Consider the following 17,223-nt stretch of genomic DNA (forward strand, 5'->3'; position numbering starts at 1 on the left):
TAAAAGACATTTGATATGTGCGCAACTTTTTGGAAAGCCTAGAAAAATAGTTGGCAGTCTGTTTGCATTTGCATGGGAATGACAGATTGGGACACATTGTTTGTTGACTATTTCTTGTGCTTCTGACCTCTCCCAGGAAGCCGGATATCTCCATTTTAAATTTCTGTATGTATTATTTTTTTATTTATAGCCAGTTCTGAAGCAAGTCTCCACCCTCAGGCTCATAAATGCCATGTGGTTATGCTCTCTCTAGGAGACCCCTCCCTGACTCATCTAAAGCCATCCTCTACAGAAATGCCGGCAGGGGTGACCCCAGAGCCAGAGAGCACCTCCCTTTCTGGAAAAGGTAGGGACGTTGGAAACGTTTTAAGGACTCCCATTCTCCACCACCTCTCAGGTCCCCACAAATGTGTCAGATTCTTGAGGCCCTGCTGGAGTCCCGCTGCAGACTCCAACAAACAGAACCCACTTTTTATTTGAGTCAAAATTAAATTTTATAGTAGCTTCGTTTTCTCTTTTAAATCAAAGGTGCTTGATACCCAGGTTTCATTGGACTTACAGTAAAACCTTGGTTTGCGAGCATAATTCGTTCTGGAAACATGCTTGTAATCTAAAGCACTCGTATATCAACGGGAATTTCAAGAACCATTGGCTCAGGTATGATCATGTGACGTTCAGCGTCACGTACAACCTGTATTGCAAGGCGTCATTGGTTTATCAAGTTAAAATTTATTAGAAATGTTTGCTTGTCTTGTGGAACACTCACAGAAAAGCTTACTTGCAATCCAAGGTTTTACTGTAATTAATAGTGGTTCCAAATCCACTTTTCATATGCCAGATCAGACTTAGTTGCAGATGTATTTCCTCATCAAGAATTGGGGAGGATCTGAGGTTTTGCCTGCCTGGTGTGTTAACCCACCAAAACTTCCTGGGTGCCTGCGAAGAACATTAGCTCCCCAATTCAGAGACCAAGGACTCCCTTACAGGGCTCAGCAGTCAGCGGGAGCGTGGGCATGCTTTTGTCAATTCCCTCCTCCCTGTGTCCCACGGGGGCGGCAGGGATGGGTCTAGAAGATGCCTGTACATCCAGCAGGCTGCCCCACAGGAGAGGAGGCCCGAGTTCAAGCAACCGGAGTCTTTTATAACTGGCCGGCCATGTCTGCCCTTTGCTCCAGAGGGAGGTGCCATCTCCACCTTCCGAGATTTCACGAGCATCCCTGAAAAGTTAGTCCTGAGAAAGGGCTGTCAGGGACTCTGCTGACAAGGCATGGGGAAACATGAGGGACCCCTGAAGAATTGTCCCCCAGCCATCCCAACTATGACAGCTCTGGGAAAAAGCTGCGAACACCCCACATTTCCAGGGTCTTTCCTAGGTAATCTTCTATCCCAATTTGCTCAGCACTGTCCTGATGTTTTTTTCTTTTTAAATGTTTATTTATTTTTGAGACAGAGACAGAGACAGAGCAGGGGAGGGGCAGAGAGAGAGGGAGACACAGAATCCGAAGCGGGCTTCAGGCTCTGAGCCGTCAGCACAGAGCCCGATGCAGGGTTCAAACTCATGAACCACGAGATCAGGACCTGAGCCGACGAAGTTGGACACTTAACCAACCCAATCCCCAGCACTGTCCTGATGTCAAGAAAATTTGAGACCTTAGCTGCTTGGGACAATGTGCTCTATATCCTGGGAAAGCCTTACTTTACACTTAACTCTTGAGGTTTTATGTCTGGTCATCCAGTGGCTTTTCCTGGCCCTGGTCTCCCCCTTTTGGCCCCAGGTGTACTCTCTCTGCTGCCGTTGGCAGCTCTGAGCTAGAACATGGCTTCTTAGCCGTGGAGGCACACTGGGATCTCCTTGGAACTCTGGTGGTCTGGGGAGCAGTCTGGGAACTCGGGTTCTAGAAGCTCCCCAGGTGATTCTCAGGGAACCAAGGCTGAGAACCAATGCTGAAGGGAAGACAGGCCAGAAGGAGGTTTCCTCCTAGTTAGTTAGTTAGTTAGTTGACTACAAACAAGAGGATATAGTAGAGTACTGGCTACATTTAAGTTTGGGGTAATTCCAAGACCCCTTTGACCCAAGTCATGCCCAGATCACCCACTGATGAGAATAATCAAGGGGCCTCTCCCAGCCTTGCTTCGTGCATCAAACACGTGGTCAGATGAAACTGTGCCATCAAACTCTCAGACATGAAGAGTGCAACGGAAGACCCATTTTTCATGGAAAGAGAATAGTGAAGTCTTGCCACCACGCCTCACAGTTTGGGAGCGGCTATATGCCAGTTAGCACAGGGAGGGTGAGGACATAAACACCAGGAGGGCTGCCCTCCCTTAGATCCGGGCAAAACCAGGGCACTGTCTTCAAATACTCTAAAACTCGGTCTGGCTGAATCTCAGGCTTCCCCTTATTTCAAAAGTTGTGTGCAAACACGCAGAAAGGAAACTAAAATCAGCAGCCCAGATATCTTTGGTAAATACAGTCATACTTGTTTTTTGAGATCAGTCCCTCACCGCATCTTCCGCGCCTTCTCTAGTAAACAAGCCGGGAACGACTCAAATCTGTGGGATCTTTAGGTTACGTGCACCATGATAAATAGCTGTAGATCCTCTCGTGTTCTCAAATGTCCCTCGGCCATCCAGATGGAGGAATAGGCTACTCACTGAAGGGATTTCCCCAAAGAGCCCTGGAGGAGGGTGCTGGGCGAGGGCCAGCCCGGGGTGGGCTCACTTGAGCAAGTCTGAAGTCTACTGTCTTCTAGAGCTGCGCGGAGACACTCTTCAAAGTATTTATGTTCTCCATATCTTGCACTTTCCTACAGAGCCAGCTTTCACTTCCAAGTCAGACAGCACAGTGGCCACAAAGGCAGCTACTGAGCCAGGCTCCAGGCTGATACCATCAAAGCCTCCGGCTGCGGGAACCACAGGGGTAATCAATAATGAACCCTCCCGAGCCCCAGCTCAGACAACAGCAAAGGCCTTGGAACACACCCCCTCTGCCTCGCAGGAGACGCCAGGTTAGCACTGGCTTTGCATACTTTAGGAGAGGTCAGCAGTCCATGAGATGTGGGTGGAGACCTCGAGTGAGCTGGCTGCCTAGCATCACACCTTGCAATCCAAAGTCCAGGCCACTCAGCAACCCTCTGCCTCCTGTTCTGTGCCACAGCCTCCTTGCTCTGCTCTCTAACCTCTGTGCTCTGCCTTGGCTCGGTCAGCTGGAAAAGAAAGTCCGTCTCCCAGAGGTGAGAAGGCTCGGCGTATTGACCTGCATGGCAGAGGCTTTGCCGATCTGAATGGTATCTGCCGTCTCCCAATATGGGAGGACGGTGGAAGCTTTCTGCAATCTGGAGTCACAATCTGCGGTATGAAACAGCCCTTGGTAATCTGCGTCTGCCGCAAAGGCATATCTGATTCTTTGTGGGGGTTTTCTTCGCTACCACAAAATACATTTGACTACATTCCCCATTCTGCACCTTTCATCCCCATGACTTAGTCATCCCATAACTGGAAGCCTGTATCTCCCGCCCCCGCTTCACCCACCTTGCCCATGCCCCCCACACTCCTCCCCTCTGGCACCCATCAGTTCGTTCTCTGTATTTATGAGTGTTTCTGCTTTTGTCTGTTTGTTCGTTTTGTTTTTTAGATTCCACATCCAAGTGAAATCGTACGGTATTTGTCTTTCTCTGTTTGACTTATTTCACTTAGCCTGATACTGTCTAGGTCTGTCTGTGTTGTTGCAAATGGCATGACGTCATTGTTTTCTATGGCTGAGTAACATTCCGTTGTGATTATACACACCACATCTTCTTTATCCATTCATCTGTTGATGGACACTTGGGCTTGCTTCCATATCTCAGCTGTTGTAAATAGTGCTGCAATAAACATTCGGGTGCATATAACTTTTCAAATTAGTGTTTTTGCTTTCTCTGGGTAAATACCCAGTAGAATTACTGGATCATGTGGTAGCTCTTTAATCTTTTGAGGAACCTCCATACTGTTTTCCACAGTGGCTGCACCAGTTTACATTCCCACCAACAGTGCACAAGTTTCCCTTTTTTCCACATCCTCCCTAACACTCGTTATGTCTTGTCTTTTTGACTCTAGTCATCCTCACGGGTGTAAGGTAATATCTCATTGTGGTTTTTCACTTGCATTTCCGTGACGATCAGTGATGTTGAGGATCCTTTCATGTGCCTGTTGGCCATCTGTATGTCTTCTTTGGAAAAACATCTTTTCAAGTCCTCCGCCCATTTTTAATTGGATTGTGTGTGTGTGTGTGTTGAGTTGTATAGGTTATTTATACATTTTGGATATTAACCCCTTATTAGTTATGTCACTTGCAAATAGCTTCTCCAATTTAGTAAGTTGACTTTTCGTTTTGTTGATGGTTTCCTTTGTTGTGCAAAAGGGCATATGTGATCCTTAAGCATGGCCCAGCAGCTAAGTAAACTACCCTTGTTCTTTGCTAACGGAAGTTTGGTTCCGCCAGCCATGACTCTCTCAGGCTTTAAGATGGGAGCCAAAATGTCTAGAATTCCTCCTGCTTAGTGAGAAATGAGTGCCTTTAGGACTACGGCAATAACTGAACTGCACTCTCTTCTCTGCAGGTACCTATTCATACAGTTCCGGAACTGTGACTGGTAAGTGTTTTGTTTTTTTGGTCCTAGCAGTGCTTCTGCCCTGAGGACCTCGGTCTCAGGGTGCGGAACAGTCCTGGCTTATGCCTGCTGCCCCACCATGGCCACTCGCAGCCCCTTTCACTCTCAAAAGTGACTCAGTGTAGATAATAAGTCATAGATAGGATCACCCTACTTATGGGATTCTACCATGACTGTTTATCTCAATACTGGTAGCTTCTCTCTGTCAGGCTACACACGTGGGAACCAGAGAGCTGGCACATCACAAAAGGGCCTCCTCGTTCAGCTACTCAGTTCCACTAAGCCGGGCTAGACTCATCCCAGACTTAGCAGAGAACCACAAGCGTGTGAGCGGCTGTCAGTAACATGATGTTATTCATCCGTCAGCTGCATTAATCTCTCACAGGGTGTTAGCCCCATGCACTTTACAGCAAGACTGGCCACACTTCTTGGGATAAAAGGCTGCTGTCTACACAAGACGCACACAACACTCAACGTAGGAGAGGAAGAGACTGTCCCGGTGAGTGTTAAGGAGGAGAGTGGAAAAGTGTTTGGAAGGAAAAGAGGAAAGAAAAAGAGGAAGGGAGGGGAGGAGAGAGAAGAAGAGAAAGAAGGCAGAAATGCAAGTAGTAAGAGAGACTAAGACTTTTGTCTGTACAAGTTTTCAATAAGCCAAAAAAAAAAAAAAAACACTGTAATTTATACAGAGAAAACACAACTTATTTCTATTTTCTATTCACGAGTTATCCTCTTAGAGAACGACTCATATTTTTATGATTATATTTTATCTGCATCAAGTGTCATCTAGAAAAAAAAAACAAGCAGCTTCAGCCATTTCAACAGCTTATATGCAAAGGCAAGAGATTGAAACTAAAATATGTTTATCACGTAAGAGGTGACCAGTAAGTCAAGTAGCCAGCCTAACTTTTCTCCTTATGTAATATACTATGCTCACCTTTCCACAAAGTTTTAAGTTTTTTATTCATTTTTTTGAATTGGTAATATTTGCCGGGGTTTAAAAATTACAAATTACAAAAACACATACAGCACAAAGCCCCATCTTAACCTGAAAATTCCCTTGTAGGAAGAAAGTTACTCCTGTTACCAGCTTTCTGGGCATCCTTTCAGAAAGGATCGATACACGATGCTAGCTAGGTATTTTAGTTTCACTGTGTTGCACCTGTGTTCATTTTCAACTAATGGTACCTCGTGGAAATCCTTCCATACCAACACATAGAAACCACCTCATTCTTTAAAACAGCTACCAAATATTCCACTACCTGGATTTGCTACAATTTGTGTAGCCAACCCCCTATGGGCATGTGACTGTTGACAGTCTTGGCTACATGACAAACAGTGATTAATTGGAAAGCCTTCTATCTATCACTTGGCTATGTGCAAAGAAATCTGTAGGATAAAATCCTACACATAAAATTTGGGGGCCATATTTCCTATGTCGATTTTCAAACAACTACTTTACTACGGGATATCATCTTATGATGTATTTCTCCAGTTCGTGACTTTCACTGGACTAAAACATCAGAAACTCTCTCCCAAACTCTAGTGTCGTGTAATACACATTAACTCAACACCTGCAATAGTCTGATAGCTCCGTGCAAGAAACTTTGGAAATACAGAGAATTACAAAAAACAAACAAACAAACAAAAACTTTAAATCTTTCCTGTTATAAGATTTCCTTCTTCGAGGGTGCTTCAATATAAACATGTTAGCACCTAACTTAACAAGACAGATCAAATAATTGTCAGCAAAGAAATAAAAACGAGTTATACTTCACTAGGCGTTAAGTTTTATCTGCTAAGAAGGTGGAAGCTAAAATGGAAATCATGCTAGTTTTCTAAAGACACTTAGTGATGGTGACTTCCGACTACGTCATATATATCCCAGTACTGTGGACCAAGAGTATACCCGTCAGGTTCAAGTGGCAGAGACATTCACTGGCTCCCTGAGCATCAGTAAATGTTGCTATTTCTGCATGAAGAAGCAAGCAGTTGAGAGTGTTTGTAAGGGTATATAAACGCTTTACCGTAGTAGTCGCTCAGCAAATGTGAATATTTTAATCAGCCCATCGATAACCACTGATATCACCATTTTTAAAATAAGCTATATAAATGATTACCACAGCTTTTAAAAGTTGCTTTTTTTTTTTTAGTTCAACAGAAAATGGAAAATGGTAGGTGCCTAATAAACAGCAAATGAATAAGTGAAGTTGAGGACTTGGACATTTATTAATAAACGTTTAGGAAGTGTGATTCATCATTTCATTGTCTTAAATATCTACAGGCTCACTTGGCAGCCTTTTTAATCAATAATTTCATTCCTTCATTCTAACTATCTGGTCTCCAATCCTTGGCTAGGCTATTCTTGAGGGCTCCCGATTGTAAAATAAAAAGGTAGAATGTCGCCTAGGACAAGTGTTCACCCTGCCACGTCCCTTTAATATGCTGGGAGGGAAGAGTTAGATTTTCAAACTGTCATACCTCTCGTCTTTCATATCAGAAATAAATTTGCTGCAGTTGATATGCTCAGCCTTTAATATGAGCTAGCTCTATATCATTCATCTGTTTATTCAATATAAATCGAGTTCTACTTGGTGCCACGTTGGTCCTAAGTTGCAATAAAATGCAGATTTCTCATTGAGAAGCAAACAGCAGGTCAGAAGTACTTCAATTTATGGACCCTTAAGGGTTTAATTCAATCAATTACGTGTTTATTAAGTGCCTACTCTGAACCCAACACTTGTTATGTGCTTAGCACAGTAAGAGACAGCAGAGAAACACTGCCCAGGAATAATGAATTGATATTCTTACTTCAAAACTGCCTTCCTCGGACACAGGCACACCAGCACTCTGGTCATGGCCACATGGCAAATAGCACTCCTTGGCTGACCTAGTTTGCAGGGACTGCTAAGGAATGGTGAGTCCCCATATTCTCAGGGGACATTTTCATCATCCGCACTGGACAGTGGCCACTGGCTGCCAAGGCCATCTCTTACGTCAGACCCGCATGCGCTGTAGGATGAAGGCAGGGCAGGGAGTTACTGGCCTTTCCCGGCCTCCCAAGCAATAATCCACTCTTTCTCCTCCCTCCCCCAACTCAAATCCTCCTCTGTTGTCCTCTGGCTCACCAGACCTCTCTGTCTTCCTTTTTCTCCAGCCCATGCACCCCGTGAGGAAACACCAAAGGGTGGGGAACTTGCCAGTTGATATGTTTACCTATCATTTTAGTGATTTTGGTGTCGGTTTCTTTACTCAGTTTGCCTGGATATAATTGAGGAAGAGGCCAAGGATCTGAGTTTGTCACTGAATTCAAACTGCTCTGTCGTATCGTTGGCTCAAGAGCCCTCCCCTCCCTGGGCTTGGAGTCTGCAGATTCTATTCTTATTCAGAAGAAACAGGAAGATGCATTATGAAAGTAGAACCATAGTTAACATCAGCTGGCCTTTTCCAATAAATCCCTCCGTGGACAGTAAATGCATAACAAGCCTATTAGTCAGTGTGAAGAAATAGTTTACCCTAGGGTACACCATCTCTGCCTAGAAATTTATTTCTGGTTTTTAGTCATAATGATGATTAATGATAAGTCTAAAAACTCAAAACATCTCTCACTGATTTGCCATGTTTCCCGTTATTTCCTCTGGGACTTTTCTATTTTATTTTTATTTAGTTAGGCACAGGTAGTTTTGCTTTTACAACTTTACTGTCTTCTGATGACAGTATCGTGTCAACAACGTCAGGAAAAAAGGAAATTTGTTTTAAAAAAGAAAGTAAAGATTATCTACAATTCCACCATGACTTAATACTTTGGGATCTATCCTTCAAGGCTGTCCTGTGCATATGGACATACATCTGGCCTACTGGAGATTCTTTTTTGGTTCATTTTTATCTCAACCAGCTTTTTTCACTTGAGATATTGTGGACATCTTTCCATGTTAATAGATACAGATTCATTCCATAATTAAAAAACATTTTTTAATGTTTTTATTTTTGAGACAGAGAGAGACAGCGTGAGCAGGGGAGGGGCAGAGAGAGAGGGAGACACAGAATCCGAAGCAGGCTCCAGGCTCCGAGCTGTCAGCACAGAGCCCAACACGGGGCTCGAACCCATGGACAGTGAGATCATGACCTGAGATGAAGTTGGACACTTAACCAACTGAGCCACCCAGGCGCCCCTCATTTCATAATTTTTTTTTTTATATTTATTTATTTTTGAGAGACAGAGTGAGACAAAGTGAGAGTGGGGGAGGGGCAGAGAGAGAGGGAGACACAGGATCGGAAGCAGGCTCCAGGCTCCGAGCCATCAGCACAGAGCCCGACGCGGGCCTCGAACCCACGGACCGTGAGATCGTGACCTGAGCCGAAGTCGGACGCTCAACCGACTGAGCCACCCAGGCGCCCCTCATTTCATAATTTTTAAAAGCTGAATGATATTCCATTGGATGGATATATTTTATTTACTAATTTAATTTTTCTATTAATAAGAGATTGAGATTAATATAAAAATTGTGGTTTTTTAATGTTTATTTTTGAGAGAGAGAGAGAGAGAGAGTGAGCAGGGGGAGAGTCAGAGAGAGAGGGAGACACAGTGAGATCATGACGTGAGCAAAGTCAGTCGCTTAACTGACTGAGCCACCCACGTGCCCCTAAAAATTGTTTTAAACACTACTACAGGGGTGCCTGGGGTTAAGTCAATTAAGCGTCTGACTTTGGAGCAGGTCGTGATCTCACGGTTCGTGGGTTTGAGCCCCGCGTGGGACTCTGTGCTGACAGCTCAGAGCCTGGAGACTGTTTCGGATTCTGTATCTCCCTCTCTCTCTGCCCCTCCCCTGCTCATGCTCTGTCTCTCTCTGTCTCAAAAATAAATAAAACATTAAAAAAAAAAAAAAAAAAAGGTTCACTGTGTCCTCTGGCTAAGCCCTCTTGCTACCAGGAGATCCCACAAGATTCCTATCTTGTCTAATAAATCTCAAATGGCCGAGAGCCACTGGCCTCCCACCACTCCAGACCCTGCCTTCCAACTTGCCCAAAACAGGATCTTTCCCTTCTCCTCAGCCATTATCTTATTCTCCTCTTACCTGTAACACCTCTCTTAGAACACCACCTCATTCTCCTTACCAATCTGCCTCACCATAGTTGCCAATAAAAAAAACAAAAAACAAAAAACAATGCAGGCAAATAAAAAAAACAACACGGGTGAAATTGGAAGATATGCTACACTGCATGCTGTGGTTTCTAAATCAGGATTCTGTGAAGCTGACGAAAAAGGAGAGGATGTCTCAGGGACAACTGAGGAGGACCCTCGCCCTGTCCGCTCTCTGACTGTGGCTTTCATAGCAGATATGGCTTCTTGTCCGCACAGTCCCACCCCAGCCCTTGAACTCTGAGGCTTTTGCCTTCCCTTCTCATCCTGTCACCGTGTCTCTCTCGTTGGGAAGGATGGGATTAGGAGGGGGGATGGGGACAACATGAACTGGTGGCGTTGGTGGGGAAAGCATGGACTTCTGGCCCACAAGTAGAGTGCATCGGGCCGCAGAGAACTCGAGAAGTGTTAACAACAGTAAGCTGGCTGGGAAGGCATTCGGATCTCTCTGCAGGAAGGTGAACCATACACTGTCCAGTTCTTAGAAGTGAACCTGCTCCCGGGACTTCTGGCATGACGGCTCACTTCTGCTCTCTTACAGCGGCCATCGTCATGCCTGTCGCTGTGCTCTGTGTAGTATGTGTGGGACTTCTGGTGTGTTACAAAAGATCCAGGTGAGTAGAGCAAGAGAATCACGCCGGACGAGACTGCTCCTCCTCCGAGAAAAGAGCGGCACCGTAAAGACTCCGGGCCTGCCCTCGCAAAGGAAGGACCCCTTTCCCGGCTACTGAGGCAGGCTCTTGCACGCACCCCCTTCTGTACTGGCCCAAAGGGGAGCCAGCCCCGGGACACCCCTCACTTTTTCCAAGACAGTCCGCAGGCCCCCAGTCAGAAACAGAAAAGTTTTCTTTCCTTTTTGGAAGGAAAGCGTGCCAAATAACTAAGTTGATGGGGATGCAGCTCTTACGCTACGTTCACAAGTATATTTTCTTGCAATATATACATTTCATGGGTAGAGTACATCTTCTGCCACTTGCTGAAATTTGAGTTTTTATATATTTTTTAAATGTTTATTCATTTTTGAGAGAGACAGACAGACAGAGCATGACTGGGGGGGGGGGGGGGCAGAGAGAGGGAGACACAGAATCCGAAGCAGGCTCCAGGCTCTGAGCTGTCAGCATAGAACCCGACACGGGGCTCCAGCCCATGAACCATGAGATCACGACCTGAGCCGAAGTCGGATGCTCACCCAACTGAGCCACCCAGGTGCCCCAGAGTTTTCATTATTTTTCTACTCTTTAGGTACTTGTATCATTTTCATTAAAGCCTCAAATGGCATATTAGTCTTAATTTTCTACTCCTATTAATTAATAACCAGTGTTCTAGCATTCCATATTGCTATGGCTGTTCTGGATCCTTCCTCAGCATTACACAATGAACAATGGAAATCAAGTTTGCTGAAACTATTTAGTCACTAGTCATTAAATATTCTTTGCTAAATTTATCAGTATAAAGATTATATCATCCTTTGAGCCTGACTTTGGCAACATGAATATTCCATGAAATACTGCTCTAAAGCCACAACGAAAAAGTCACCTAAATATTCACATCAATCTTCAAAAGCTGGTAATACCATCTCAACCAAAAGAGGTGCCAGAAACCTCACAGATCGTTTAGAAATTAACACACTAAGTTTGATGTGTTACTCAAAAATCTGTCAAAACAATCCCAAAAATGCTCAAATGCGGCAAAATCAAAAATGACTTTTGAAGGATTTTCAAAATATCACTGTAACTAAATTTCCACATGAGCTGTTGTATTTGGAGTTACATTCTTAAGAGATTATAATGAGTAACTATATTGACTTAAAAAAAGTATACATAGTCTATTTTAAGAATACATTAAAAAGAATCTTAAAAGACTTTGTATATTTGGTATGCATGGCTAATAAGTATGCTTATAAGATGAAAACATCAATATTCACTGACTATAATAAGGAAATATTCATAAATGTATCTTTAAGAAGAATTGATAAACCTGAAAAGCATAATGAAAAGCATAATAACTACTTGGTCATTTGGTGAATCAATTCTTTGCCATAAAGTTCTTTTTTTGCAAGTAGGTTATTAGGTAGATTTGTCACTCAACAAATTGGCTTTTAGCAAATTATTTTCAGTACGTGGGCCTAGAGTCCTGATCCATAGTCTAGCTCTCACTCCAAGGAGCTCAAAGTGCTTATGTACTGTATTATTTTTTTATTGAAGTATGGTTGACATGCAATGTCCAATTCGTTTCAGGTGTACATCATAGTGATTCAGTATTTTTATGAATTATGATATGATCCCCATGCTAAGTCTGCTTACTACCTGACGCGGTACAAAGTTATTACAAATATCATTGACTACATTCCCCATGCTGTACATGACATCCCCATGATTTAATTTATAACTGAAGTCTGTACCTCTTAATCCCCTTCACCTATTTCACCTGCTGGCCACTAGCCCCTCACCTCTAGCAACCACCAATTTGTTCTCTGTACCCACACGTGTGTTTCTTTTGTTTGTCCATGTTTGTTTTCTAGGTTCCACATATAAGTGAAATCATATGGTATCTGTCTTTATCTGTCTGACTTATTTCACGTAGCATAATGCCCTCTAGGTCCATCTGTGTTGTTGCAAATGGCAGGATGTCATTCTTTTCTATGGCTGAGTAATATTCCATTGTATCTACATAGCATTTCTTTACCCATTCATCAGTCAACGGACACTTAGGTTGCTTCCGTATCTTGGCTATTGTAAACAGTAACTGCAGTGAGCTTAGGGTGGATATAGCTCTTCAAATTGACGTTTTGGCTTTGTTTGGATTCAAAGTGTTTACTTTGAAATGCCCTAGACTTGCCTATCCTCAAGAGGTACATGATATAATCCATGGAAGAAAACTGCTGACCCAGAAACTCAGGGCCTAAAAAAACAGTGACAGGGAAACATGTGGAATTAAGACTCTGCCTCCCCTACTCTTGGTGACTCAGGAACTGATTAATATATTTGTTTCTTTAACACGTACAAAGTGCCAAGAACTGTTTTAAAAGCTTTATAAATATTGCATCATTTTTATCAAGACGATCTTGTCTGGCTTCCCCAGGCTCCCAGGACTCTTTCCTTTTTGTTCCTGCCATTTGACTACTGCTATTTAGCAGAGGGAAAAGAGGGGGTGAGTGGCTCCAACAGCATGGTGAATGTTTAGCGGATGATGGCGTTAAAATACCAAACTAAGGTTTAAATTCCATCTGTGAATGGAAGCGATCTAGGCCTTCTCCATCTGAGTGTTCAATAGGAACCATCTGTTGACTTGGTTTGCGGGCAACCCTCTCCTCTTTTCAAAACCTGTGAATTACCTGCTTTACAGGCAAACTTCGCAGATACGCACTGTTGCAATGGAGAACATGGAAGAGATACCAATGACTGGGGGAACCAACGGCAGAGACGAGGATGCAGAAAACCAAGCATACAACCTAGGAAATTCCAGGGGGAAGCTGAGGGCAGCCAAGGCTGAAGCAAGGATGCCAACTCTTCCCTAGCCGAAGAGGTCCAAGGAAAGACTCAGGTGTTGGGTGCCAGCAAAGAGCCCGTCAGGATGATAAAACAAACATGTTCAGCCGAGACACCTCCTGTATTTGTAGCCTCTCCAGTCTCAGGATGCCCTGTCTCAGGAGTAGGGCTGACTTCCTAAAGTCCTGGCACTTGAAGCTTTCCTGGGAGTGGCTGGACACCTCGGCCTTCCTTTTACTTCATTAAGACACTTATTCAGGAAAGCTCATCAGCTTGACTATTCCATCCCGCATCCCTACTTGCAGTTCACAAAGAAGAGAAATAAATACACCTGCGGCTGGAAGAGAATTATGCGGCTCCTCCTGGCTTATGAGACGGCTGCGATGATGACGACGTCATCGTAGCTCCTAACCACCGTCTCTCCAGTTAGGTGCTCTGCATGCACTGAAAAGGAGCAAAGAGGTACTGTGCCCAGTGAGTCCTCTTGATTTAAGGATTCAGAAAGAAGGAAACTGAACTCAGTGACATTTCCCATATATACGTTTTTCTATTTATACTCCTTGTCAATTATAGCTACATATTTTATAACTGTTATTTTGAAATTGTACCTTGTATAAACAAAATGTCTATTTTCAATACAAAAAAAAAAAAATAGTGCACTGAAAAATCACTGAGGAGAAACATACCACAAAGAAAAAAAAGGAGAAAGCAGGGGAATACAGAGCCCCAAATGGTAGAGCTTGGCCTCTCTTTCTAAAAGGAGAAAAAAAAAATCTTGCCTAAATCTGGATCTGATCTCAGTTCTGGAAAATCTCTAATAAGACCTCCATGTGAGAAGCAACAGGTTATGGCCCAGGTGTGCCTGGCGCACACAGTCTCTTTCCCTGTGTTGTTCTCTTTCTTTCCTTTAGAACATGTATTTGTAAAATCACAGGCCTAATCTCACCTCCTTTTATCGATGAGAAAATTGAGGCCGATAGCAGTTGACTTGCCCAAGGTCACATGGCTCCACTGATGCCAGCTTAGATGAAATTTAGGAAGGGTAGTGGGGTAGGAGAGGAGCAGTCCCCACTATAAATGGGCCATGAGCCGCCTCACGCACAGCCAGGGGCAGCCAGGGAGCCACCGCCAGCATCCAGGAAGTGGGGCACAGGCTACAGCAGCAAGCATCCCCATGCCTCCAGAAGCTCTCAAAGTATCCATTCCTTACCAACTTCCCGTCATCGCTTTAGATGGTTTCATCCAAAGGGAAGGAAGGGTAGGAATTTCAAATGGCCAGAGTTGGGATTTTAGAGCCACATCCTTTTTCACTCCTTGCGATTCTCTTTTCGAACGAGAGGAAACTCACTGCCACGCACGAGCTGAGACACGTTCATTGCCGTCGGGCTCCATACTTGATTATCCTGAACCTGACTGTTGCGACTTTTTGCTTCTCTCTTCAGCCCTGCATTTCTAGAGTTCACCATTAACTGGATCCATTTTGTTCTTTATAAGAAGTTTTAAGAGTTTGACCCTTGTCTTAAAAGCCAATCTGACAGAAGACACAACTTACACACACACACACACACACACACACACACACACACACACAAGCTGGCAGGTGTTCAGCAGAGCCAGAATTCTGAAAGGTGTCTGTGGCTGTACGAGGGGTGAGTCACATGGCCACTTCATGGGTCTGCGGTTCCACTTCACTGTCATCTTTGGAAAATAATACGATGACCTCTGGGGGCCCATTTCTAAGCTGTAGAATCACCTGGTTCAGGTCCATCACAGAATAAGTCTGTGATCCATGAGGCACCAACCAAGTTCAAGCTGGGGAAATTGCACGACAAAAAAATAGATCTAGAAAAGTAGATCTAGACCCAGAAGCAAGCAGTGTCGGGTGGAGCTGAGGTCTGGAAGGATGGAGGCCAGGAGGGTGAAGGTGAATAAATAAATCAAGTGGTTTTGTTTGTTTGTTTGTTTTTTAAGTGAAGAGGTAAAATGAATTCTCCTACTGGGTGGTGCAGTCCTCCTAGGGACACGTTTAAGTAACTTGTATGATGCCAAAACATACCACGGCCCCAGAATTTACCCCCTGAGCAGTGATGGACATCTTGAAATTAGGAACTGTTTTCATCTTTGAATTTTCAGGGACTGATGCAGTGCCCTGCAGGTGATTACCAAATGCTGGATAAATAAATTAAAATGCTCTTAACTGAAGTATGGCAATATTCTCTGACACAGGGTAGCCTGTTCTCAGGCACAGCTATAAAGGAGGTGATGTTGGTGACACTCAGCCTCTTGTCTTTCTGCATCCAGTCTCCCCATCCTTCCCTGTCAGTGCCAAGCACTTGCCTCAGAGTTCTATCCCCATTTTACACATAAACAGAACTTGACCGATACCCCGAGGGTTCTGTTGGGAGTACACATGGGACCTGGAGTGCCCAGAGAGTAGTGACAACCTACGGAAGGGCAGGTGTAAGCAGTAAGCAGTACCCGGTCGGGGTCTGAGGCGCACCTCTTCCCTCGCATCAGGGGCCCTTCCTAATCCCTCCCACCTCCCCCCTACCAGTAGGCTGCACACCGGAGTTCTCCAGAATCACCACTATGCTACCTGAAAGCCTCAGATCCCTTCCACCTGGGAAGGTCCTGCCAACTGACCTGGTATCATGCTACATCCTCCACTCATCTGTTGCTGCAAAACAAATCATGGAAGCTCTCAGCTACCACTGTTATCTCTGGGGGCCAACTGGGCTCAGCCGGTGCTTATGTGGCATCAACTAGATGACTCACTGGGCTGCATTCAGCGTGGCTGGGCTGGGCTGGGCTGGGCTGGGCTGGGCTGCAAGGTCTAAGAAGGCTTTGCTGGCTCACCAGGTGCACCAGCACTCTTCCGGGCTGGCTGGGGCTTCCTCACAGCATGGTGGCCAGTGGGTGATCAGACTGTTACATGATAACTGAAAGAAGCAACTGCCAGACCCCTTAAAGGCTAGGGACTGCCACACATCACTTCTGTTGCATTTTATTGGCCACAGCAAGTCACCAGGCAGCCAGGTTCAAGGGGCGGGGTGGGGGTGGGGGTTCAACAACAAAAGGAATCAATGGAAGCCATCTTTGGAGACTATCTACCACAATACCTTCCAGAGCCATCAAAGAAATGCAATTTGTCTTTCGATCTTTGGCACTCAGTAAATGCCAATAAATGTCAGATGCATGAATTAACAAACGAATCCAGGGATACCCACAAGGTACTAAGAAGAGTCAATCTTTTTATTATTTTTTTTTTTTTGGGGGGGGAAAAAGTATATAGGACTCAAAAGGATTTGAAAGTTCTACAACCGGTAAGCCTTTAGCCCAGACGACATCTGTCAGCTGGCTGCAAATCTGCATCATTCACATTGTTTTCTCCTCTCTCATTTCCTGTCTTCCACAATATTTGCCATGAAGAAAATTGATTGCCCTTCATCTTTGTTACTTTGTCTTGCTTTTTCATGATCAATAAATAAGATTTTTACTCTCTTCTTTTTAAACCTTCTTCTAAACATTAGGAAGTAAGAGGACAGGGACCAAAAGAGCACATGTAAGGATCTCTCCATGTTTCTAACTGCCCAATCCATTTTCTTCACCAAGGAATGACCTTTACTATTAGCTGAGACTGCCACGTCTTGGCCTCAGAATATCAAGAATGTTAGGAGAATCTTGAGTTTACTTGTTTTCCCACAAGCCTGTGGGAATTTATTTTCCCAGAATTTATGAATGTATGACACTATATGTACGTGGAAGTCTGGTTCATGCTTTTCTCCCCTTGGGGCCTATCTGTAAATCTACCCATTCTTTTGTTGTTTTTAGCTACCTGGGATATAACACTCCTTCTTCTACAATTTTGGGGGCCCACCGTTGTGCTTACTGTGTGGGAGGGCCTTACTGCCCACCAACCTAGAGGCGGATATCCCCTCTACTGTTCCCA

General features: G+C 44.4%; 2 protein-coding genes across 9 annotated transcripts in view; one reads left to right on the top strand and one right to left on the bottom strand.

Annotated features, from left to right (window-relative positions):
• Positions 1-13,372, top strand: part of IL15RA (interleukin 15 receptor subunit alpha) — a 49,021-nt gene extending 35,649 nt beyond the window's left edge. Inside the window, exons 3-8 of one of the 8 annotated variants that reach the window (XM_058681981.1) lie at positions 191-346; positions 2,814-3,008; positions 3,158-3,233; positions 4,599-4,631; positions 10,328-10,400; positions 13,132-13,372. In XM_058681981.1, coding sequence (XP_058537964.1) covers positions 191-346; positions 2,814-3,008; positions 3,158-3,233; positions 4,599-4,631; positions 10,328-10,400; positions 13,132-13,278 — 680 coding nt within the window. In that variant the 3' untranslated portion in view covers positions 13,279-13,372. Of the gene's footprint in view, positions 1-190; positions 347-2,813; positions 3,009-3,157; positions 3,234-4,598; positions 4,632-5,034; positions 5,328-10,327; positions 10,401-13,131 lie in introns of those variants that run through there. The other 7 variants (XM_058681982.1, XM_058681984.1, XM_058681988.1 and 4 more) reach the window with 7 other exon arrangements.
• FBH1 (F-box DNA helicase 1) overlaps positions 1-17,223 on the bottom strand; it is a 224,680-nt gene that overhangs the window by 146,280 nt on the left and 61,177 nt on the right. The gene's annotated exons all lie outside the window — the stretch shown is intronic.

The sequence above is a fragment of the Neofelis nebulosa genome, chromosome 8 (assembly GCF_028018385.1).
Source record: "Neofelis nebulosa isolate mNeoNeb1 chromosome 8, mNeoNeb1.pri, whole genome shotgun sequence".
Taxonomy (NCBI): domain Eukaryota; kingdom Metazoa; phylum Chordata; class Mammalia; order Carnivora; family Felidae; genus Neofelis; species Neofelis nebulosa.